Source organism: Gavia stellata, chromosome 6 (assembly GCF_030936135.1).
Source record: "Gavia stellata isolate bGavSte3 chromosome 6, bGavSte3.hap2, whole genome shotgun sequence".
NCBI lineage: Eukaryota > Metazoa > Chordata > Aves > Gaviiformes > Gaviidae > Gavia > Gavia stellata.
This window is the reverse complement of record NC_082599.1, coordinates 23,762,640-23,789,454: the sequence shown is the minus strand read 5'-3', so window position 1 is coordinate 23,789,454 and position 26,815 is coordinate 23,762,640. Positions and strand designations below refer to the sequence as shown.

General features: G+C 40.6%; 1 protein-coding gene across 1 annotated transcript in view; it reads right to left on the bottom strand.

Annotated features, from left to right (window-relative positions):
- Positions 1-7,997: 7,997 nt before the first annotated feature.
- The window catches only part of ITGA8 (integrin subunit alpha 8), a 116,019-nt gene continuing 97,201 nt past the window's right edge, over positions 7,998-26,815 (bottom strand). The window contains exons 28-30 of the mRNA XM_059818393.1: positions 18,342-18,443; positions 9,764-9,886; positions 7,998-8,530 (exon numbers count right to left, since the gene is read on the bottom strand). Of these exons, the coding sequence (XP_059674376.1) occupies positions 8,444-8,530; positions 9,764-9,886; positions 18,342-18,443 (312 nt within the window). The 3' untranslated portion in view covers positions 7,998-8,443. The remainder of the gene's footprint in view (positions 8,531-9,763; positions 9,887-18,341; positions 18,444-26,815) is intronic.

The window sequence follows — 26,815 nt, the reverse complement described above, 5'->3', positions numbered from 1 at the left end:
TTCTTCTCCAATACAGGCACTTGAACTTGCAGTAACTGCTCCCAGGAGGCTGACGTTATTCAGCATGGATACAGCATTGTAAGTTTGCTCCAGCCTTAGAGAAATAGGAGAGGCTTGTCTTCCGCCTGAAGAGTTTAATATCTGCAAGGCATACCAGACAGTGTTCTACAGTGGCCCCACTGCAGATGAGGACATGAGGGACGTTTTGCCCAAAATTATATGAAGTTTGTGGCCAAGCCAACAAACAGACAGTGTTTGCTCAAGTTCAGCCCTGCACTGAAGCAGAAGCCCATCCCTTCCCTCCCATGTTGTCAGTGTACACTGGCAACAGCAGCTGCCCCAGAGGAAGCTGTAGGGCCTGGGGTGGTGGTGGGGAAGCTGTTAATAAAGCACCAGGGTACATATTACATGGGCAGCTTTGGAGATTGGGCCTGCCTTAGCAGCCAAGAGGAACAGGCAGAGCTCAGCAAGGGGGAGATCACAGGAGAGGTTGTTTTGAGGGGCAGTCTGTAAGGAACGGGCCGGGATATTCTGAGACAGGGAGGATGAGCCCAAAAAGAAAAACAGGGCAAGAGACATTACATGGAGCAACAAGAGAAGACCAGAGAGATGGTTTATCATCGAGAAGGCGTATGTGTGTGTGAAACAGCAGGATATGAGTGATTTGGGGGATGCCATCCCTGAAGTGCACTCAGGTATCTGTGATGACATAGCCATTGCAAGCCGCTCCTCATGAAACCACTCAGCAGCCCTGTGAGAACTACATGGTTGCTGTACCCTTTCTGACAGGACTGGGCTCTGCCCAAGCCTCCCTGGGGAGGTGGCAGGCTGTAGCCATGGGGTGAGACCAGCCTTTGGGAGATCTGTGGTGCCCCGCTGGGACCCCATCACATCACACGGCCAGGAAACAACTGGTGAACTCAGGAGTGGGGGGAGAGAGCTGGGGAGCTGCTGCTGCTGTGGTGTGGGGAGGCTGGAGGGATTTATGGCTGGAAGCACAGGCAAGGAGCTGTGAGGTGGCCTGGAAGGCCACCTGCCTGCAGGAAGGACCGAGGGCACATGGACCGAGCCAGAGGCAGAGAATGCAGGGAGGAAACAGGGAGACCAAGCACAGAGCCTCTGAGTCCTCCAGCAGCCAAGTAAGCAGCTCTCCATGCCAGGTCTGGGGCAATGCGGTGCACTGGAGCCAATCCACATCTTTCCAGGCACTGCTCCTCCTCGGTGGTGCTCACAACACTTGCTGCCACTTCCCCTTCTCCTGCAGACCTGCTTAGGATGTCCCTTTGAGGGACTAATTGAGAAGGTAGTAGTTAAAAGCCCACCAGCCCTTTCTGAGCGTGCTTGAAAAAGACAACTCACATTTTTTCCTCACACTTCATTCCCACTGTCCAGAAAAAACATTTCTGAGATAATAAAACCAGCTAAACATGATCTGCATAAGATCAGTATATGCTTGACACAGCATACCAACTGCAGTGATGACACTGAAAAGTCCATGTTTTTCAAGAAGATTTGCTCTTAAAGACATTGCAGTAAGTCAATGTATTAGAAACCTAATGGCTTTACACAGATGTCGTTTGCTTAAAATGGCTGGAGGGTCAAGTTCAAGCTTACTTTGTTCTACTAAATTACAGAACAAAGACTTGGCTGGTTCCTTAGTGAAATAATGTGTAATAGATACCATAGGACTGACTTTTTGTGTATATATGGGCATTAGAAAAGTGGGGTGGAGACTAAACATCCCTTCCTCTCAAAATCAAGCAGAATATATTCTCATCCATAATATGGGAATTACTGAAAAGTTGCAGACATGTTCATGAGACAGGAGATATCCTAGGCTTTTTAAACAAGAAACAGATGGAAAAGAGATGGCATTGATTCTCTGCGATCCAAACCAGTTGAGTGTGGAGGAGCCAGGGGAGCAGATAATATTAAACAAGCAGCACCCAGCAGAGCAGAGCAAGATGCTCCAGAAATCTTCAAGACAAATGGAATATATCTGAAGGACTGAGACCCGTTACGCTGTCAGGATTTTCCCCTCTTGTGAGGGTGGCTGTTTGTTGCAGAGCATGGAGCATTTGCAGTCAGCCACAGCTGTGGTTGGAGCAGCCCAACGGAGGGAAGCACATGGTCCTTCCCCCTCACTCTATGTTTCTGCCTCATCTATCTGTTAGTGAGTTTCCTGTTACATTAAACACCAATATCACTGTTATTAATGTCTAAGTCCTTCATTAGTACCATAATCTATTAAATATAGAATTAAAGAAATAGTAAACCTTAAAAATACCAAGCAAAACATTCATTACAGCCAAACTTAAACAGGATCACTATCATCTTCACTACATCAATTAACTTTGCAATTCCATTGCTGATTTAGTTGTGCCTCCTTCATCTGTTAGCAAAGAATTACTTCAGTTCAACTACTTAAAACTGTATATAAGGAGTGAAGCTATCTACATATATAGAGAAGCTTCTTAATGTATGTAACAACACTTGATAAATAAATTAAAAAAAATAAAAAATCCCACTTAAATCCCGCTTTACTTCTCAGGTCTTCTGGGTAAGCCAGGCATAGACAGAAAGTTTTCACAAAGATTTAGTTTTTACTGGTTCAAAAAAAATGTCTTCTATTACGTTTGGATAGCACAGTCTGTACTACTCCAGTAAAAGGTATCGTACAGCCTCAGCGAATGCTGAAACAGTCACTTTGAAACAGCAGTGAAGCCAGAAGCTTTTAGCAGATGCTGGAACAAATTCAAGTCTCATGTCTTTGCCACCTCCTTCCTTCTCTCTAAGTCAATGAAGTGAATACAGCCCTTCATTTAAGAATGAGAGGGATTCACAGATAACTCAATAGTCCTGTCACAGCTGCAGAGATATTTTTTCCTTTCGTTATCTAATTACTAGGGAAATGGTCTTCCTCAAACTTTGCATGAGCAATGAATCAGTTGGTCATTGTGAAAAAAAAATCACTGTAGTAGATCATTAGTCTTGTTATCTTCTGGGGTCACAACTTCTCATCTGCTATAGCTGAGCCTTATTTCCAATCCATCCATCTTACTAATCAACCTTCTTGTTGTTCCTGATCTACTCTGTGGTAACATCTGTGTGTTTAAAGGTTTGATTTCTCCTCTAGAGCCTCCTAGCCCTGCCCTCTAAGTAATTTATAATTAATGTAGTGTCCTGCAGCCTCATTAACTGCTTAATATTAAGTCGCTTTCCCCAGCCACCTTGCCTTTATGCTTGTACCCATTATGCTTGAAGGGCAGGGCTTCCATGCTGTCATGTTCTCCTCTAGAAAAATAAATCTTTCCTAATTTTAGGCACTGAGAAAATTCAGTCCTTGTCTTTCTCCACAGGAAAGGTTCTTTCTAGAGTACTGACTCAAATTATGAATGTCTCATTGTACTGCCTAGTTTAATGGTGCCATTTACCTATGCTCTGCCTGTTCTCATATACAGGGCATATAGCAGGGGATGCTGGATCTTTAAAAATAAAATCTTCTGGTTTTCACGTTAGTTGGCATGGGAGTGTTTGTTGTAACAAAACTGTAACAACCTTGGAAGTCTCAGCAGACACCCAAGATATCTCCTGATGCCTCTTCCATGCCTAAAAATGGAAAAGATAAGTCCAGATCTAAGCCTGGGTCTCCTGTGAGACTTCACTGTTAAGTTTAAATGTATTTTCTTTTTCAGCTTTTACTATGCTGACCTAACTTTTCCTAAATGCTATTAAAATATTCAAAAGTAACAAAAAAAATCAGTAAGGCTATTTGAAGAGCCAAGAGCTATCATATATACTTCAAAATGTAAAATTTCTACAAAGGATATGAGATTCACAGGAACTTTTCGCAACTTCAGAGATTATTTTCTGGTGCTGCTGGTCTAATGGGATAAATGGGTAGATTGCTTTTGCTGGGAAAATGTTAACCTTTATGACCAGGAGAGCATCAGAAGACAGATGTTGCTTGTGCTTTTGCCATACACTTGATTTTGTTGCCTTTTATTTTTCTTGCGCAGGTATAAAATGTGCCCTCCCTTCCCCAGCTTTGCTGTGAGGATTGCTTGGTATTTGGTCTTTAAGTGATGATAAAAGAGGGCGCACCCTGGCCCTCCTAGACAGGAGAAATGGGGAATCTAAGGTTGATGTTTTGTTAATATGACTCTGAATACGAATTTGGGTAAACTGCTGAAAAGTATGCTAGCCCCTGCAATGCACTGACCATTTCACATAGCATCCTGAATTCTGTTCTGCTGCTGTTATCCTGAGCTTGCTTCTGAAAAAGCAATACTGCCTGATGCAGTCCAGTTTTGGAAAGAGTTGCTGAAGTCTGCTTTACAAACCATTACTGAAACAAAGAACAATACACAACCAAATCAAACGTGGTGCATCAGTTAAGTAGAGCAACATGATGAAAACAAATGAAACCACCTGAAAAGTGAGTTGAACAATTACTTCCATTCTTCTTTTCTAAAAATCACTGTGTACAGTAGGGTAGCATCTTGAATAGTTAAGTGCTCCTCAAATACAACATACAGGCAAAACAAGAACAGTCCTTCAATATTAAAAGCATTCCTGCTGTGTCACATCATGGCGCCTGCATAAGCTAAATTCAAGACTTTTTACTGTCAAGAGGCACTAACATTACACTACATTTTAATATGGATCTTTGCCAACAATCATAAATAAAACACTCACTCATAAACAATTCCTAAAGGCAGTGTGTCAGATGGTATTTCATTAAAAAAAAGTTTGCTACAATGTAGTGAAATACCATAGGCCACAGCCAGCTGGGACTCTCTTTCCCCTGCATATCACTAGGTGTTTTGTGGGTTCCCAAAAGGCTTTTTAGTTAATGTAAGCCATGCCTACCAGAAGATCCTTCTTGCTAAGGGATGAAAAAATCACAGCTAAAAGGTAGAGAAAATCAGTGCCATTTTCAAGAGATGTCTAATGTGGGAAACCTGTAAAAGCTGTCAGGGCAAAAAAAGTTGGAGAAGACAGAAAAAATTGTAAATGAGTTACAGAACGGTGACAAGAAAAAATCCTTGTTAACAACCTGGTGGTTAAATGAAAATTGTATTATTTGCTAAATACCTTTAAAAATTAAATCCGTAAGTGACAACATATTCAAATGTACTGGTCCCCGTTATGTAAATTCTGAGGTTTTCATAAACCAGAAAATGTCGCTTGACACTTGTTACTCTTAAAAAGTCTGCTGCATGGATGAAATAACTGGACGGCCTTTCTCAAACTCGTCAAGAAGCATGTGAAATAAAAGATGAATGTCTCTGTTTACTAGACCACTGTGGTGGTCATAGCAATAAACAGTTTTAAAAGGCTTTAATATATAAAGTAACCTCCTGTTTTTTCCGCTCTCTGGACTGCTCCTGTATTCTCAGCAATTAGTAGCTCACCGCATACATATGGAAGCGTAAGGCTGAATTACTTTTACAGAAAGCTGCATTTAGTAACTCATTACAAGGCTGACATCACTGAAACAAAAGTTCAGTCATGTAGGGATGTGGCAGAGGTTATCGTGCAGCACATTACTAATATACTAGCAGGAAAGATTATGTTAACTGCCTGCTAGTGTCCTCATCCAGGATGCAATCTCCTCAGGGGATAAACACTCTTGGCAAGCACTGAAACCCAGAAATCTCCTTTGCAAAGCTGTTTGCAATTTACAGCCAAAGCTATCCACAAACGCTGGGACCCAAGACTACAGTCCTTGACAGCACACGGCTCCAGACATTTCCATGGGGGAAGTTTAATCTACAAAGATGTAGAAATACAAAACAAAGTTTTGCTCAAAGTAACTGTTTGTCAGATCATGTGCCTCTAATTTGGTTTCCAGTGACATTACACAGCTGCAGCCAATGGATTCCAGCCAGGCCCAGCAGTCACTGAGGTTCTTTTTGGTTTAAATTTAGTATCTGAACATGTTTTGTCCATCGTTAAAATGAAGAGTAATTGCTCAAAAGTGAACCATAGATGTTACAACTGCAAAGAACTTATTAGGTCACCTAGTCCCATCCTCAGAGCAATGCAGGATTGAAAACACATTGCAATAAATACTTAACAGAGCTGTGTTTGTTTTTGGGTTTTTTTCCTATTTTTTTTTTTATTGTAATCGTTAATCAGTATATTCAAAAGTTTAAAAAACAACCACAAATGCCAGTGTAAACATGCTTCAGGTATATAAGTAATATAAAGTATTGCACATACAAAAGTCCTATGTTCTGTATCTCCTTATGGTGCTATTTCATCAGCGTAAGAGTTGTGCTGATGATGTGACTGTAATGAGCTAGCTGATCTTATTTCACAAGCTGCTACACACAACAATTTGGTATTTACAAAAGCCAGAAGCTCACTGTCTTTTTCATGGGAGGATGATTTTGCCTGGCATGTATGGGATACAGAGGTGTGCAAATATGGGACAGGCTTGCTTTGTGGTGGTATTTATCAGCTGATCTCTCTAATCCACAAGGAGTCAGCTCAAACCCATTTGGGGGATGGGGTCTGTTAACAGTTTTCTGGGTGACCGGGAAGTGCTCAGGCCTCCCCATCCTCATTAAGTCTTATGGGCATCCTGCATCTGATAAGCTGAAGACTCCATAAAGGTAATTTTGCAAATTTGGCTTAGATATGAAGATGGAACACAACCTGCTCAGGTTTCCTAGCTCCTGCTTGGATTTCACAGGTCAGCCTGTGTGCAGGAAGTGGTAAAACTGTAAAATCTCCTGTCAGACTGACAGAAGTGACAATGTCTCATGGCTAGTCCTGTCCTGAAGTCTTAGGAAGCAGAAGGGCACTTACCTAAAAGGAGCCAAGCAGCATCAAAATGGATGAGGCCATTTGGTGATTAAGAAGCTGAGATGGATTGGAAAGAAAAGGAGCTCAGGAGAAGGAAAGTGTGGCATATATTTCAGAAAATGAACAATCCCTCCTGAAGTTTACACAATACAGCTAATTTCACACTCACTGGCAGCACTGGAAGACTCAAGCTTTCAGGCACAAGTTTGCACAGATCAGAGCTTAGAGCCCCTGCTGAGATAAGGACCATTTGCTGATAGAAGAGAAAGAATGAAGCCTCTCTTCTTCAGAAACCTCGATCCAGAAAAAAAAAAAATCCTAAATATGCATTTTTATTATTTACCTCAAAATATCTTTCCTTCTTTTTGTTCGTGCTTGTCTGGCTGGCATCCTATTTTTCTGCATAAATACAAATCCCGCCCACCATCCCTGCAAGACTTTGCCTAAGAAATAATTATATTCAGCCCTGAACTTTGCTGAAATCAACACTTTAAATATGCTGCCAGCTTGTAGTCTGAAAAAAAAAACAGGCAGATTTCTTTAGGTGAACGAAGTGTTAGTGTCTATGACACAAATTAAACAGAAGATACAATGGCAGTAGCCATTCCATTTTCAGAGGCCATTTCAAGGAAGCAACAGGGCAATGGCAAAGAAAATTTATCCTAGCCCAAAACCCTCAAGCCTTCTCAATATCACGAGTGTGGCTGTGATAATTTAAACCAGTGTTTCACAAATGACTCTGTCCTGTGTCAGCTGTACAGGTGTCAGCCATCAGTAATGCAATGAGAGGGTAACTCATCCCTTGCTCTATACTGTGCATGGATTTAGTTATCTGGGTGTGACACTGCCAGCTCTGGGTTGAAAGAGCTACAACATGTACTTGTTTATCATATGTCTTATCTTGTAAAATGTTGCATAAACCTTCTGCTTTGCAAAACACCTTGTAGCCAAGAAAGATGTGTTCTGTGTGTACAATGGGTTTACTTTTCTATTTACATGCAAGGTAAGTACATGATTTCTATTTTTTTTTCTTTCTTCTCTCAAAATCTAAGTTGATGATTATATCAGATACTTATCCTGAAAAGGTGGAAAAATAAATAAATGTGCCCCATCTATAAAGTTCTTCATAGACTACCTTTGTTTTTCGGAAGTACTTTCACAGTACTGATATATTGCTTGTCTCCCTGAGGCATAATTTCATAAAAGTTCTTATTAGGGAGGCATCAAAGGTATTCTGCATGATACAGTAGTGTTCAGAAGTTTTGTCCTGGTCCATCTTCTAGACAATACAGCAATGCAGGCGTTCTCTCCTTGGGAGATTTGGGCTTGTTCTGGAAGCATCTCAGTATACCACACGTGTTCAAAAGTATCTGCTAAAATGTAGACTGACTGGAATATGGGATAAACATTCTGTTCAGTGGTGAGTATGTTTGTAAGGCAGTGATAAAGCTCGTTTCTTTGGCAAGGATGGCCATCATGTGGCATGTTCTCAGAACACTGCATAGATCAGATTACGACACCATGTCACTTGCAGGTACAAAGGAAGACTGGTGGAAGGAATCCCTCATTTAATCCTCGTGTTTCTAGTCTCAGGCAGGATTCTGACTTGAACTGTCAGTCTCTTCCTCTATGCATCAGTAGTCTTGTTATTTGTCAGTTGTTCCCTGTCAGCCATGTCATCTTGAGGAGGTCTAGCTCTGTCAAAGAAGCCACACTGCAGAAAACAATCAACAGAAACAAAGGTAAGACAACCACAGGAGGACTCAGCTGCAGTTTGATTCTTCACTCAGTCAACCTGAAAGGTCAGGTAGAATCTATGGCAGGCTGGTAGGCTGTGAAGCTTTTTTGTTTCTATTCAAATTGTTCCCTATGAAAAATTAAAGTTTTAGGTGCAAGGCATTGAGTTCCAAAGTATAGCTTTAAAAATTCAAATGAAAGCTGTTTTTGCAGGAGATGTAAAGTTGGTCTGAATGCTGATACTGACTGACTCTAATGAGAAAACTGCTAATTTCAGTTCAGCAAGACACTCATTCAGAAAAGATATTTAGATTGACAGATAGTAATAATCACAGAGGTAGAATATGTGTTGGGAAATGTGCACAGGACAGTGTTCTGACCTAGACTAAAGATCACTAAAGATGAGATTCCTCTCACCTAACTTTAACTGCCTAAAAGTTACCCTTTTGGTCAAAAGGTTGAAAGTTATGTAGGCTTCACAAGAGGTCAAAGGAGAGTACCACCAAAAGGTAATTCCTCTTATCCTTCCATGTTTTAGATACAGCTTTTTGCTGTTGTTGTTAACTGACTAGGTGAATCTGGAAAGTTAGCATAGGCTGGACACCTAACCCACAACCTTTAGGCAGCTAAAGGAGATAAGCCATATCCTAACTTAAGAAATTATTTTTTTTTTTTTAATGGGATCTGAGAGGATGTCCAAAAGCTACATTGGCTCCCTGTAATATACCAGTTTCCAGTAAATAATTGTCTTAAAACTTGTGAAAGACCAACACAGAACTAGAGAACTTTAAAAACAGAAGGTATGACATACTAATATAAAAGGAAATCTTCTCAAAGCTGGGAGTGTTGTTACATTCTGACAAAAACTGGAAATTCCTGAAGTATTCGGAGAAAACAGAGTTAGAGTCACTTCTTTTTGAACCTAAACATCCTGAAAAAGAGGATCATAGGTCTTGGGAAACAGAGCCAAACTCTGTATGCCCATTTATAACCAGACTTTAATAATAAAGGAGGACTTTGAAAACAAGTTCCCTGCATAAAGGTCAGTGACACTAGCATGTCAGAAATGCCAAAACAAAAAAGACACGTGTATTTGCTCCAAACTGTAAAAGAACACAAAATTCCAGCCTCTCTTTTTCTTATCTGTTAGCATCTTCCAGTACCTTTCAGGGTTTTTTAAGGCAACAGTAACAGTAATAATGCAACATACCTTCCATAAAGCTAGGGTCAACATAGCTAGTACCAGTAGTCCCAGAAGTATTGCTAGTATTATAACCCATAAAGGGATTACAAAGGAGACATTTGGAGTGGACCAAATGACAGATGTTCTGATCTGAAATGAAAAGAATACATTAAATGAATAAAAATTAAACAAGTAAAGCAAATCTGACAGTAGACTAGAGCGTTTATAAGCATTCACTTCAATAGCATTTTGCAAATTAGAAATACACATTGCTTGGAATTCTCCCATGTTGGCTTCATTTACTGCAAGTCCCTTTCTACTTGTTCATGACAATTACTAGAAATGGGATTCGCACATATACAAAAGTCTTGTATCAGACATACAAATCATTTTCACTTAATACAGAGTAGCAAAAAATACCCTTCTGTGCAGATGCTTCAAGAAGATTCAAGGAGCAAAGTTCTACTCACATGTATGCTGGTACATCTTAGGCCAGTATAACTGACTTACACTGAATTACTCTGAAACAGTGATTTACTTCAGCCCAAACTCATAATTCAAACCACAATAGATACCAGCTACATTATTCTTACTTTAATTTCTGCTGACACACGAGTATACAGTTTTTTCTATGACTTGCGTTTCAGCTAAGCAGTCCAAAAATGAAACTCAAGCAGAGTGCATTGTCCTTGTGATAAAGCCTAATACACAGTATGATGTTACGCTCCTTAAAAGAAGCTGAGCATGCAGACTGTTACCTCAACGGGAAATAAGCATGAAACACTCTCTCTCATTGTCTGAGGCTCTGGAAAGCAGCAGGCGTGTATAACATGAGTTATCAAAGGTTTTAATTGACTTGGCAAACTTCTTTCTTTAGACCTTCATCTTGACAAAGAGTAATAATAACCCTTCAGTATTTCTCCTCCTGGGGCCATTCACATAAGTAACCTGTTCCTCACTCTCCCTTCCATACCTTGTACCAAATTTATTCTACGCTCTCAGACTCCGCTTGGAAGGCTTCTCGTCAATCTCATTGAATATTTGCTCTCTCCCTCCTGCTCCCCAGTGGGAAGGAATGAGTTTGAGATTTCCTTAGCTCCTCAGCCACAATTACGTCCCTTCAGTTTTAGTTTATTTTGTCAAACTTTCCTCTTTCTTGTTAGCCTAGGAAGTTATTTCTCTCTGGGGTTTTCTGTTGGACCTCTCTCATTTACTCCTAGTCTCCCTTAAACGGGGTAAGTGTGATAGATGGAAGTTATTTTCTTCATGACAAGATTAAAACAGTTTGCAAAGCAAACTGATTACACAAATTCTCAAATGATCTTCCTCTTCAGTGCTCAAGGTACAGCTAGGAAATCCACTCTTCTTAATAAGTTTCTTGGCTCTTGCCCAGTCCCTGATCTGCACTCATTGCAAATTCTCTTTCTACTTTTTTTTTTTGCTATTAACTCACTGGTCAATGCACCTGAAATTTAGCACAATGCTAATTTGTTCATTCATGGAACAGCATCCTAAATTTGAAGAATGGGCACAACTCTGTAGTCCAGTTCAAAATTAATTCAATTTCTGTGTCTCTCACTTTTCTCCTTGAAGATGGCAGATTTCAGCCTTCCTGCAACATCTAGCCCTTTCCTCTCTCACTCTTTCTCATGATCAGTGTACTTTCCTAAACTTGTCATTCTGCAAGCACCAGCAGATCTGTCTCCCAGGTACTGTCACGCTTAATTGGCAGACACTTTGAAATAGTCCTTTCCACTTTATCTGTGCAGCCAACTGTCCCCTACTCTGACACAGCGCTTAGGAAGATGGCAGTCTGGTGAGGTCTACTGATGCATATATTTTTTATAGTATCCCTCACTACTATGGGACACAGATCATAGATGAAATTAGGGGCAAACTTCCTATGTGGGATAACACTTGCCTTCTACCAAAGCTTACACTGAGGGTTACACAGAAAATTCCAAGACACTGCCCAGTCCTTCTGGGGTTAGCACTTTAACATTGACCTGTAACCTGAAGATTAAGTGCTTGCAGTGCTGGCCATACTATCATTGATCTAACAAACACATTCAGCTAATATATTTCTCTAGTGCAGCGGTAAATAGTTATTACTCTGAAAGACTTCAAAAAGGTAGCATATACAAAGAATAAATATGTTAGCCAATTAAAGCAAGAAAAAATTATTTCAAGGCAAACAGAATTAGTAGAAAACCCCATGAAATCCCACTCCTGTGTCCCAACAGATATCTTGCTGGTGTACTAAAGTGATGAGCTATGCTACTGCAGGGATAACATTCCCTCCCCCAGCCTCCTCTTTGGGTTGCTTCTTAACACTGCAGAACTTCATAGGCTCTCTGTATCACTAGATTCACCAAGAGCAGTGGTCATTTAGTAAGGACAAAATGTTTTTGAATGGCTCTCCTTGTGTCTCAGAGGGTACTGTATCTGACATCAAAATGGAAGGGCAGAGAAAATGAGATAAAGGTCATCTGAACTGTCTGCAGAGATTCCTCTCAGAGAAAAGCCAGTTAAGAAAAAAGATTAATGCAAGTAAAAGGCTTATCTGGCCAGTGAAATCAGAAGGGATGCAGATGTGATGGGCTGCATGAAGCCTGTAGCAAGCAATGAGCTCAGCTGTCCAAGAAAGAAAGCATCTGCCTTCTACTGCTTGAAAATCTTCATGATTTTCAAGGCAAGGCTTGAAGACCTCATCACATATAGCACAAGAGTTGGGAAATGCTGATGAAAATTCAACAGGCTGCAAGACAGCAAAAATTGAGATTGATTAAAAAACCTCAACTCATCCATACTGTGTGCTTCCTCTGCTGGCAAAGGCTGTGGTACCACAAGCAAGAAGTTATCGTTTTTCAAATTATTATTTGAAAAGGATCTGAAACTATCAACATACAGTGTATGTACCTTACTTAGGTAAGGTTTGAGCTTCACTACAGTTTCTGTTCTAACACTATCACTTGTCTGAGCATGTTGCTGTGGAGCTGGAGCAGTAAAGTGATAGATCACTTACTACATCCATCTTAAAAATATTTGTAAACAAAATCAAAAAGCAAATCCAAGCAGGGCTTTCTGTCCTCTCAAGTTTGACAAACTGACGGACTCCCTTTTACAGTAAGATCAAACCCAAGGGAAGACCCATTTGCTTGCAAAATCTGATTTAGCCATTTCTGGTATTGGTAGCTTGAGCCAAATTCCTAGGTGGCATAATGTGACTGAGATAAATGCAAGAGGAAATGGAGTCAGCAGCACTGCTCTGGGACAGACTGTACAACATCAGCAATCCAGAACAAAAGGACTCTGGCAAGCTGCTGGCCAGCTATGGATGGGTTGGTAGAGGGACAGTCTACTGAAATTGTACATCCTGAATATGGAAATTATCAGAGTGGGCAGGTACTTCTGTAGGAAGGATTTTTTGTTTAAAGATTTCTTAAGATAGTATGTGACTGAACCACCGCTGTCTCCTTGGGCACCAAGTCCACTTTCATCCAATCTAAGGCAACAATTTCAGCAACACAGGTGCTCTCAGACAGGGGTGAGCTAAGCTGCTGCCTGGTGTTGTCTAGGATCTGAATAGCTCATAGGGCTGCCTACTGATTGCACAGGAGCACAACTAGAGTCTTAACTAATGTGCTTCAGTTCATTGTTCAAAATTAGGTGGGGTCAATCCAGACCTCAAAGCATGTTTGAGATGCTGTGGAAATCAGTGGAAACAGTGTATTTCATTAGGGACGGTGGATTTCATTAGGCTTTGGATAAAGCTGATAGTAGTGTTTGCAACTACAAGTACTTATGTAAGTATTCCATGTCTTCTTTTATGCACCATTTCCTAGATGTTTGCTGCATTTGCGTGTTGTGTTTTCTTTCCTCTTAGACTTTGAAAACAATAGGACAACCTAGCACTTCTTGTGATACCTACAGAGCAGCTATCAGCATGGATCCAGATAAGGACATCTGGGTTTTCCTGAGGACACCCTGTAACCAGTTACGAGTGGTGTAGCAGTGCTCAGCCTTGCTTGTACCGCATGGGTTCATAATCCTCTCTCCCTTCCTCCTTCTGTCGTTCTGCCTTTGCAGAGAGTAGAGTGCAATTTACAGTGTAATTTCAGTAGCTCAGCTGGAGCATGACAAACATTGAGATAAAAACAAGGATCCATAATCTTACCTAAGTGCAGAGCATCATGCTTATAATCCTTGAATTATCAGCAACGAGTAAAACAGACAGCAGAAATTAGGTCTATCCTGTATCGAGCAGAATGCTGCTGTAAAACTACTGCATCTCTCTCCTCTTGTAGCAGGAGTGAGGCAATGGCTAATGAAATATTTGCCTGCTAAAGTCACCACCGCACCCACACTCTTTTCCCATGAATCCTTCTTTGTCTTAGGTTTTTGAAAGCAAGGGAAGGGTTGTGCTAAGTGCTTGGCATTTACTTCCTGAGCAGAGGATTATATGTAGTCATCAGTCTCACTCCTGTCTGTGTGCACTACCAGCAGAATGTAATGCCCCTGGGCTGCCTCCTTTTATACCCTGTACACAGACTTGCAGGGCTACTAATGCAATTCCTGGTGAACAGTTTGACACTGCAAGTCCTGAACACCCACAGAGTTGAGGCAGAAGCTGGAGGGGAAGAAAGAAACAAAGCAGTCCTTCAGTTTTGCCTGCCTCTTTTCACCATTTCCACAGAAGACTGTCCCTCCTCCACCCCATGTTGTCCACAATAGTTTTTTTTACATGTGATTCTGATTTCAGACAAGTTCGCATTATTCAGCTTGGTTTTCTGTTCTCCATGTGGTAGGTTTAGTACTGCAGGATCAGAGCCAGGGAACGTTTTGGGAGAGATTTATCTGTTTTCATCTAAGGTGGCCAATATGAAGAAGTGGAATTTTTACACAAGTGTTGCATGTTGGCACTGTACTTTAGATGCATGTTGGCTTTCCTCTCTGTTCAGGGCTAGAAGACTTTCTTATACTGAACACTGAAAACAGTGGTTGCTTCTCTGTCAGGCTGGTGAAAAGCACACCTCACAGACTTGAGAGAAGCCATCTGACTTTTGGCCTTTCACACTGCTGAACAGTCTCACACCTTTTGTATGTAAAGGGATGACAAGGAATGCCATCTGACTCAAGCACCAAGATGAGGACGAAGACAACTTGAGAGTAAACAGACAGAGCCTTTGTCTGCTATTGGAAATAAAATCCAAGCTCGTCTTAGCACAGACGCTGTCTGATAGTCTTAACTTCAGAATCACCATTGTTGTTCCATGAAATTCACTTGTTGCAAATTCTATAGTGGGGATTTTATTTTCCTTTTTTTTAATGATGTGTCACAGTTAAGCACAATGCAAGTAGAGAAAAAGTATTACATTTTTTGCCACTGATTTTTGTACAGTTTGGATTTTGTTCCTGATTTTGGTGCTATTCAATGTAGCTTCAAAATTGTCTTTGATTCCACTGGAAGGCAGCACAAAACCAGAGAGAAGCATGTGTGGTAAGCTGCCAGTTCATCGGCAGGACCTTGTGGATAGATGAGCATTAGATTTTACTGGTTCAAACATCCAGCATCAATGGTCAGAATGCAGTGCCTGCTAGTGAGATTCTCACAAAGCTATTTTTCCCCTCTTGTTCTTTAAAAGACACACTTAAAAAAAAAAATTAGCTTCTCCATTGTTTGATCTGCTACTTTAAGAAACAGTAGCTACATTATTATTCCAATGCTAACCCTTTTACTGCCCATGATGACCTTCCTCGAATCTTTACTCCTTTTGCTCACAGAGATTGAGAAACAGGAACTCTTTAGTACTCCTACAGGTTCCTATCCAACCTTTGCAGCATGATGTTCTTGTATGTTCTGAAAAAATGCTCAAAATAGAATGTAAAAGTTCCCTTGAGCTTGGAGTCATAATTAATATTGACATTTATGTTTACACTTTACAAATGTTCATGCAAATATATTTCATAAGCAACTTAAGCACGTTTAAAATCAAAGTACTCATCACCATGTAATAGCTAAAAAAGAGCTAAAAGCCTTAGTCTGAAATCAATTTTACTCAATGTAGGACACTGGTTAAACAGTTTATCCTAAAGACATCCCCTCTGAAGATCCCATCAAGCATTTAAGAAAAGCAATCATATTTTATTAAACTCCAAAACTGTCTCAAGAATCATAAATTAAAATGGAACAAATTACTGCTTATTCTAAGTCTGTAGTTTTTATAATAAAAAGTACTATTTCACCTTGCACATGAAATCATCAAGTAGGATAATACCTCTAAGAAAAAATGACAATTTTCTCTTGAATGATACAGCTGTTAGCAAGGAAATCCAACCACTTGTACAATATATAGTTGCAATTCCAAGCCTATGAAAATCAATAGAAATACTTTTATTGATTTCAGTGGATTTTGGTTTAAGCTCCACTAAGTTCCAAGTTAATTTCCTGTTTGATGTCATTTTCACTCTAATGTTTTACTATAAAAGATTTAGATTTTTTTACATCTACATAACCTTTCACACGTCTATGTATAATGAACCTCTGCTCAAGATATAGACCTATAGTCAATGATGATGGAAATAAAGACCTCAGTACTGAAAATATGCAAGCACATACATACGTGACTGTGTAGGTTACTGATGTGTACGGGATTATTTATACCATTGAAATTAAATATACATATCAGCCTGCAAAATTGGAACCCAGTGCTGTATGAGTTAAATGAAGGACATATGCTCTGTTCTTTTAGAATATATTCTCTTCACTATATAAACTTAAGGTATTAGCTGATTATTAAATATATACTTTTGACAATTAATTTTAAAATATTAAAATCCTTATTCCACTTCCACCCTTGCATTGTCTGAAAGAAAACCATAAACTTCCAAATAAATCTTTGGAAACTTTTAAAACACAACCAGTGATCTTTTTCAGAAGGAGCAAAAATATTAAGCATTGCCCAACTTCAAGCAAATATTTCTTCTTGCAAGTGGAACTTCAAAAGAACTTGTACATATAACACATCAAGCTGTAGAGCTGGCAAGTATCCACTGCCATGTCCAGATATGAAACGACATAAAAGCGCTATAATTTTTCAAGATTTTACAGTTGCCATTACAGGCATTTTGCTGTAAATCAACTGCAGCAAACAACAAGCATTATACTGGCTGGAGTAAGAGAATAAAATGCTTATCTGATCATTTGGTAGATCATCTGACACTTGTTGAGAACAGCAGGCTATCACCTGGGGTAAAGCACTTCAGTCCAGATGAAGGCACCACTATCAACAGAGTTCTGCACAACATGTGTTTCTGGTATGGAACACATGCTGCAAGAAAATAAAAAGAGCCTGAGTATATCTGTCAACTTGGAGCCTTTGAACCTTTCTGGATGAATACTGCATTAGTATCAAATCTCTCTGGTGAAATCACGGTTGTCCTGATGTTAGAGGTTGGAGTCACTGAGCATATAGGACCAAGATTTCACCTTGTGTCTTCCCAGAGCAAGTATCAATCAACCATTCAACCTGTGCTTGTTCAAAACAAAACTTTATAGCCTGTATTCTCTAAATTATATTCAGTGTAAGCTGTAAAGTGTTTTATCATGTTGGTTTTCCATATAAGAAAATATTCTGTCCCCTACTACTACATCTCAACAGACTGATGTGTGGTATTTGCACCAGGATTTAACTGGGAAAAGTTTCTACTGAGCTTACCTTTTAAAAGAAGAACTGTAAATGATAAATCTTTATAAAGATGAGAACAATAAGCCTTCAAATTCCATATTACTCTATACTAGAATCAAATTTTGCACTCATATTATACTTATTTCCATCAGTAAGTTTTAACCACGGTATTAGACATTGTAAGATGCAAATTCCTTTAAATTGCTCCCCAAACTCAATGCTTTAGCACCAGCAAACAATTCAACCAAATTTAGGCCTCCAAGATTAATTTTTCATATAATAATCCAAGGCCATACAAATCTCACTCTGCAAATAAGGCAAGTACTTTAGTATCTATCTATCACATCTGTAGGGATTACCAGGTAATTTCGTATCTTGCACCTGATGTACTGTGAAGTGGAAACCCGAGAGAGGCATGCAGACCTTTCTGAAAATCAGGGTATCAAAGAAGCTTAATACAGATGAGAGCGAAGTTGCCATAGGTAATCCAGAAGCTTGTGTGAGAGAACTGCTGAGTGGGAGAAGAGTGAGATCTCTAAGCCTGACAAAAACAAGATTTTGGATTTTGCACAAAAATTTCCTTCATATTTTTTTTACCCAAAACAACGTAATTAGACACTTGCTTTCACAGTTTTATTGTTTTCTTCTGGGTGAAAAACCCATCCTGATTGCAATAAAGTAGGCTGCACATTAATGCAGCAAAAAATTATTTAAAAATTGAGTTAGTATCATACATATATCAGCAACTTCCACAGAAAGCAATAAAGGTATTTCCTTTAGGTATTATTTCAGGAATTTACACTAGAAACACAGAAAAGACTGATCTCAATATTTTAATCTACAAAAACTTCCACAGCTGTGATCAGAATGACAAAATACATGTGCTTCTCACAAAGATATAATTTTCAGTTACTTACTGCTATGCTTCCCTCGGGGAGCTTTGCTGGTTGCACTTTATATGGCATGCTCTTAACTTCGAAAGACACATTGGAAGAAAGAGTATAGAGATCATTCTTTCTCTAAAATTACATAGAAAAAAAGAAATTATTAAAAACCATGTTTATACTTAAAAGCATTATGAGAAATAAGCAGAGAGAAAAAAAAAGAACAATCTTTCATTTTGGCACCAGCTGCTTACAGTCCAGTGTATTTGGAATGCCACTGTCACTTCCTAAATACTCTTCTGCAAAACTCTTTCTCCTTGGCTCTGCTTCTGGCACATTTAGGAGTTCTGCTCCATTGACAAGACTTGCTTCCTATGTAATTACTCACCATCTTTTCCTCCCTGCTAGGTGGTGTTTTTTTCTGGAATTTCCTGTTGCATCAAATTTCCCGGTGGAAAAGGACCTGGGGGTGCTGGTTGACAGCCGGCTGAAGATGAGCCAGCAGTGTGCCCAGGTGGCCAAGAAGGCCAACGGCATCCTGGCCTGTATCAGAAACAGTGTGGCCAGCAGGAGTAGGGAAGTGATCGTGCCCCTGTACTCGGCAGTGGTGAGGCCGCACCTCAAATCCTGTGTTCAGTTTTGGGCCCCTCACTACAAGAAGGACATTGAGGTGCTGGAGCGTGTCCAGAGAAGGGTGACGAAGCTGGTGAGGGGTCTGGAGCACAAGTCTTATGAGGAGCGGCTGAGGGAACTGGGGTTGTTCAGTCTGGTGAAGAGGAGGCTGAGGGGAGACCTCATCGCTCTCTACAATTACCTGAAAGGGGGTTGCAGAGAGGTGGGTGTTGGTCTCTTCTCCCAAGTGACTAGCGGCAGGACAAGAGGAAATGGCCTCAGGTTGTGCCAGGGGAGGTTTAGACTGGATATTAGGAAAAAATTCTCTACTGAGAGAGTGGTGAAGCATTGGAACAGGCTGCCCAGGGAGGTGGTGGAGTCACCATCAGTGGAGGTGTTAAAAAAACGTGTAGACGTGGCATTGCGGGACATGGTTTAGTGAGCATGGTGGTGTTGCGTTGATGGTGGGACTTGATGATCTTACAGGCATTTTCCAACCTTAATGATTCTGTGATTCTGTGATTCTGTAAAGGCATAAACCCTCTCTAAGAAATGCTTCTCCCCTTTTAGCTGTTTTGTGGAGCAAAGACTGAGGTAAGAAAATAATTTGGGCTACTGTTTTTTTCCTTCACTGATGGAGAAAGGTTTGTTTGTGAGTATGACCTGAAATAAGCATAACCTAAACCTGGGAGCCAGCATGGATGCGGTTGGATGACCATGGCCCAACTAAAGTTTTCACAGAACTGCTGGGGTTGGAAGGCATTTCTGGAGATCGTCTACTCCAATGACATGCTCAGAGCAGAGTCAACTAGAGCAGTATGCTCAGGACCATGTCCAGCTGGGTTTTGAATATCTCCAGGAATGGAGATCTCACAAAATCTAGGAGCAACCTATTCCAATGTTTGGCTACCCTCACAGTAAAAGGTTTTTTCTTATGTTTAAATGGAATTTCTTGTGTTTCAATTTGTGCTTCTTCTCTCTTGTCCTGTTACTGGATATCATTGAGAAGTGCCTGCCTCTGTCTTCTTTACACCCTCCTATCAGATGTTTATACACACCGATAAGATCCCGCCTGAGCCTTCTCTTCTCCAGACTGAACAGACCCAGCTCTCTCAGCCTCTCCTTGTATATCAGATGCTCCAAGCACTTAATCATCATTGCGGCCCTTGGCTGGACTTGCTCCAGTATGTCCTTGTCTCACTTGTCCCAGGGAGATCAGGACTGGACACCACTCCAGATCTGTCTCACCAGCACTCCAGATCTGTCTCACCAGTACTGCATAGAAAGGAAGAGTCACCTCCCTCGACCTGCTGGCAATGCTTTTCCTAATGCAGCCCAAGCGACTGTTGGCTTTTGGCTTTCTTTGCTGCAAGGGGACACACAGTGAGCTCATGTTCAACTTGGTGTCCACCAAGACCCCCAGGTCCTTTGCTAGAACACTGTCTTCCAGCTGTTTGGCCCCCAGCCTGTACTGGTGCATAGGGTTATTCCTCCTGTGGTACATAACTTTGCATTTCCCTTTGTCACACTTCATGAAATTCCTGCCAACCCACTTCTCCAGCCTGTTGAGGTCCCTCTGAAGGGCAGTACAACCATCTGGTGTATCAAACACTCCTTCCACTTTTCTATCATCTGTAAACTTGCTGAGAGTGTACTCTGTCGCATTATCCAAGTCATTAATGACGTTAAACAGTACTGGCCCCAGTATTGACCCCTGGGGTATGTGATTAGTCATGGACCTCCAGCTGGACTTCATGCTGCTGATCACAACACTTCAAGCCTGGCAGTTCAGTCTGCTTTGAATCCACCTCTCTGTCCACCTATCTTCATGCATTTTGACAGTGTCAAAAACCTTGCTAAAGTCAAGAAAAAAAAATGACTGCTCTCCCCTCATCCACCAAAATGAACCTCATTTATCTCATTGCAGGCGGCTATCAGGTTGGTCAAGCATGATTTTCCCCTTCGTAAATCCACACTGACAACTCCCAACCACTTTCTCATCCTTCAGATGTTTGCAAATGGCTTCCAGATTTTTTTTTATCCACCGCCTTCTCAGGGATGAGATGAGGCTGACTGGCATGTAGTTCTCTGGATCCTCCTTCCTGAAGATAGGTGAGACATTTGCTTTCTTCCAGTCCTCAGGAACTTCCCCCAGTCACCATGACCTTTCAAAGATAATTGAGAGTGGTCTTGCATTGACATTGGCCAGCTCCCTCAGCACTTGTAGGTGTATTCCATCAGGTCCTTTGGACTTTTGTATGTCCAATTTGGTTAAATGTTCCCCTAACCTCATATTCCTCCACTGAAGGTAAATGTTCATTGCTGCAGGTTTTCTCTCTAGTTGCAGAGTCCTCAGATTACTGTATGCAGATTTTACCAGTAAAGACCAAAGTGAAGGAGGCATTGACTAACTCAGCCTGTTCCATGTCCCATTCAGTAGAAGACCCATATTTTCCTTAGCCTTCCTTTTGCTGCTGATATATTTATAGAAGCTTCCTTAATGCCCTTTAAGTCCCTTGCTAGGCTCAGCTCCTGGTGGGCTTTTGCTTTCCTAATTCTGTTCCTGCATGCTTGGACAGTGTCTCTATATTCCCCATCCAGTCCCTGCCCTGGATCAACTGACTCTGCTTCTACCTCTTTTATGTTTCCTTTCTATGTTTGAATTTTACCAGGAGCTCCTTGTTCATCCATGCAGGCCTCCTGCCACCTTTGCTTTACTTCCTGCATGTCAGGGTGGACTGTTCTTGAGCTTAAAGGAGGTGATCCTGGAGAATCAACTAGTTCTCCTGGAACCCTCTTTTCTCCAGGATCATCTCCCATGGAGTTCTTCCAAGCAGATCCCTGAAAAGACTGAAGCCTGCTCTCCTGAGGTCCAGGGTTGTAGTTCTGGTATTTGCCTTGTCCATTCTGTCTTCTTTTTAAACAGCTAGTCTTCTCTTCAAATATGTGAGTGTTTACTGGTGACATGAAGCCAGCATATTTATTGCCTTCTGGAACTCATTTGGCTATGCCATAATTTTGTTCTTTTAAAATATTGAGAGCAGCCAAATGTTTATTATCAGAACATTTAACTTCTCCTTAGGGCTTATATTAGAAATGAGCAATATGAAGAAAACTGCCTCATGTGACTACACAGGGATAGTAAAATCAGCCCCTTAACACAGATGGCATCTAATGAAAGGGAACTACCTTTTCTATTAACAGTGTTTGAAATGAAAAGTTGGACCAATTTAATATTAGACTTGGCAAATAAGTATTTTTTATACACTTTCATGGTGCTAAACATCTATGAGATGTTCTTCAGAAAAATAATTTTTCCTTATCACACTAATGATTTTCCATTTTCAGATGCAAGCCATTCTTCATCTTTTATTCTACAGCACTAGACTTCTTACACAAAATCCCAGCGTGTTTCTGTAATTGTGCAATGATTTGCATTCAGAAAAAAGCCTGAAAAAAGCCTTATGTTTTCAATTCTAAGCAATTCATATTGAGCAGGATTCTGAATATCATTTATATGATTTATAAAAGTAATCTGTAATGGAGAGGGCAGGGTATATTATTAAAGAACTAGACATTAGACACACAGCCTGATGGCTAAGGTACAGTAAAGGCATTAACTCTCTTGAAACATCATATAAAGGAGGCACAGCACTCATGGAAAAATAAATCCTTTCACCTACTATACATGGCTTAATTCATTTTCAGCTTATATCAGCAATAAGAACATCAGGGGAGGGTACTTCCTGTGGATTAATGCTTGGCTGGGGTTAATAACCTTGGGTTGTGCCAACAGCTATCGACTCTCCTTGAGCCTTCATTAGGCTCCTGGCAATGCTGCACATCTCCATTGCTTTACAGGAATGGAGAATATAAAAGACTAGAGTATTTTCCTGCATTCACAGAATTATGCGTTTGTGGCAAAGGGCTTTAAAATAATGACTGCGGTCAGCATGAGCTGCAAACAGGATTTTTACTTGTACCAACACCTTGGAGATACAGGCAGCTGTGTCTCCTACAGCCTTGTTTATAATTCTCAAGTAATTTGTGAGAAACAGCATTTCTTTACCATATCATTTTTTTATATAGCATATGTTTAAATATTCAGTGTTTACTGGAAGCAGCAGGACCTGTGGTTTGCAATTCAAGCTGACTTCATTATGGCTCGGAGGAAGGGGAAGAAGGTGTTTGGTATTTATGAATGTCAATGCCTAATGACCAGCAGTAGGGATCCCAGCCCTAGCTACACTGGCCTTTTGAGGTTCCCCCTGTGGTAGAACAAGTAGACCCAGCTCTTGTGTGTTTTGCTGAGACAGTAGTTTGCCAATATGGTAGTAAGTAGGCAAAACATGGCCATCCCCTGTGTTGCTTGGGTGGTGGATCCCTGCTGGTGTATTTATTAAGGCTTCTGTCTCTCTACACACTTTTGTTTTACAAACAGATTTTTGAACTGAAGCCTTTGTTTTCTTTAACAGTTGCGAGACACAGAAGCATCCAGAAATGAAGGGAAGTCTTCCCAAAAAATGTTCAGTGCAGTGTTTCCCTAAGTACAATGGAGACAAACAGAAATAATGTGGGAAGTGCTGGAAAATCTTGGACAATTTGAAGGAGAGTTCTCCAGGCTCCAGTGGAATGCTGGTGGTTTCTGCAGGAAGCTCAGGCAAGTCTCCCCAAAGTGTCTTTAAGGCACATGGAGGCCTCTTAGTCAAAGAGCAGACTAAAATGCAGGGACGAATCTGGCCCACAGGGAGATAGACTGAGGATAGGAGGAACAAAACTTTTAGCAGCTTAAAGAAGCCTGACAGATCATTGTTATTCTGTAGGTTTGAAAAGTTTAACTACTGGAGAGACTCCCCAGAATGACTTTGTTCTACTGCCTCTATGGAGCATTGTTCAACTTCTCCGAAATACTTTTTTTCTGGTTAGATGCAGCCCAGTGAAGTCACCCTAACTGAAGGGCACGTACCTTCTCCATTGCAAGCTGCATGCTATGGTGGAATTTTCCACCCAAAACTTAACGCCTGTTGCATATAGAGTTCAGTGCTGTTATAACAATATTGGCCCTGCTTGATTAAAACTTGTTTCCCTTTGTGTCTGCTGGAGTCTGGCACATTTTAGAGACAAGAGGGTAAGCAATACGGTGTTACCTTTTAAATATATACTTTGGGAATTCATTAGCTTGCTTTCTTTGACCCATACCTCCAAAAACCTGAACTACTGCCAATAAATAGAGTAGCTTACATAAATGCTGAGAATAGAGGTCATACAACTATTTGTTCTTGGATTAATTTGTTAAAAAGATGTATATATGACTCTGTGCATGGTCAAAAAGTACTTGTGCTATTTGTAACAAGAAGGTATGTCCACCCAAATGTATATGTGACCAAAGACAACACAACTCCTCTGAAAATTCAACACATCCTAATCTCTATCACTAACTTCTTACACTTCACGTATTATACCTTTTACATTCATTTAAACAGACTATTTTAAATTGTAACAGAGGCAGATATTTTGTTGTGATTTCAGAACAATTTAATATACAGATTTTAATGGTTATCGATTTAAGATGTTTATTTCTTCATATACCTAACGTTACCTATACTTTAGCACATCTAGCAAGAGTCTCATGTTCTGCTCTTGTTAACATTTTGGCATTATTTTAAATAACAATGAATGAAAACAAAACTAGCCCACACCCAAAAAACCTCCAGCTAGTTCAGCCTAGTGCCAAGGTCTCTTTCTTTCTAGCTGTCATTCCACATAAACAATCAAATCCAGCATAATACAGTATTTTTGGCCACACACAGTTTTCTTTTTTACTTATTTTGTTTTTTTCAAATAACAACAGTTTTTTTGACGTAAAGGCAAATTTCTTTGACGACTTCCTCCTTTTGTTATTATATGTGGCTTGAAGGGCAGTGCATCAAATTTATGGCTTTTAATTCTCAGTCTGAATTAAAATAATCTACTTAAACTTCCATATATGGCTTACATATGGCAATTGGTGAGAGACCAAGATCTCTCTCTCACTAATTTTTCTGGTGCTTCCCTACTTCCATCCACAGATGGGGAATTTAGGCTGGCTGCAGATTTATGCTTTGAAAACACTAAGCAAGATTCCCTTCCCTGAGATGTTTTCTAGCGGGCACAGAAAAAGGTTCTGTGCTGAGGATAGAAACTATTGTTCCTTGGGGTCATATCCCACTTACAGATGGAATAGTTGCTCCCATAGGAAAGAGGAGAGAGAGAAAAGTGATTCAATAAAGGAGCCTCTACAAGAGCTAGATCTCTCACCTGTCTTGGACCACCTCCACCAGTTCACCTCTGCTCTGACTTCCAAGCCTCTGCAAACATACACGTGCTGCACAGAGGATGGTCTGTGTGTCCCCACTGCACTGGCTATCTGCATTCTGCCTCCAATGGCCTTCGTGCAGCTAAACTGAATTCCAGACCCAAAAGCATTACCTGGCCTAGAGGATTTCTACCACACCAAAGAGTCTCTGAGTTCACCAGTAGTAAAATATGGAGATTCTCAACAAATTTTCTCATCAAGGAAGTACAATTAGAGCATGTACTCTAACAGTGATGATAGCTCCAGGTGCCAGGCAATGAAGGCAAAGGGAGATGAGAGGACTGGGAGGACTTCCAGCTGATGGCGCAAAATAACAAGGTATTACATCAGGCTCTTTCTCATTTTCTATACCCTGCCAGACCTCTCTATTTCTTTTTATATCCTTGTAGAGGTGCAGCTTCAGCAGAAGGGAACACCATCATTCTATAAAGCAGGGACGTGGGGTTTCTCAAGCTGAGGAGGGAACTGAATTCATGTCTTCCAGTCATGAATTCTCTAATCACTAGACTGCCAGCTCTAGCTTCTGCCACTGAATATTGAATAAACAAAGTCCTCTTTCAGTCTTTCAACTAATGCTGTAGGTACCTCCTGAGTAATTTTTGGATTCTGCCTTCTGAAAGGGTGGAAATATTCCCGCTTAATCCTGATTGGGGTGCCTATCCTCCTGATGAGGGATAGCCCTCGTGCACCACCCTGATGGTTAGTGCAAGTCAATTTGTCTGAGGTACCTCATTGTCTCCATATGCTGTATAGGGAGACTAGGTATTTAGTTTCAGGTTTTGGATTCCAGTCTGGGACCAGGCACTTAAGATGTGGGTGTTGCAGCACTCATCACCTTTATTATGTCAAGCATATATTTCCATATTTAGGCATCTAAAACAAAACAGGAGCAGCGCATGTTCAGAAACACTGAAATAATAAGTATTTAACAGAGAAGCCAAAACATGGCTTTGTATACTAAGGCAGCACCTGATTACAGTGTGTCTGCCATGTTTCTGTTGCTTTTCAGCTTTCTCAGATTAAAACTAGATTTTTCTCCCTTCTAGCTATTAAAGTTCATGCAGTCAGGAGTGCCAAATTCAAGTATCTGGAACTGCCTAAATTCAAGAGAGAAACAATACAATTATATTCAATAAAATTAAAAGGTAAGATAAGAAAATAAACTTCAAACCTCTTGGGAACCTCGCACACCCTCTGCGGTTTTTTTACATTACTGCCTCCCCAAGCTCTCCCAAAAGGAGATTTTTACCATTGTGAGGAACTTTCAATACAGGCTGAAATAATAGTAAAGGATGAGCTGAGTTCCACTTCCCACAGCGCTATAAGTGTCCAAAGAGCTTGGAGCCTGGAAGGATGTCGCAGATCAGACACATGGTACAGATTCATCATTTAGAAATACATTTTCAAAACAGATGTTTTAATAGCCAACTCCTGAGTCTTACATTAAAAAGTACTCATCAGAGTTCAAAGAACGCTGGGCAAGATCCCCTTGGATCTCCCTCTGATGACTCAGAAATACCATGATTAGACAAATGGGGAC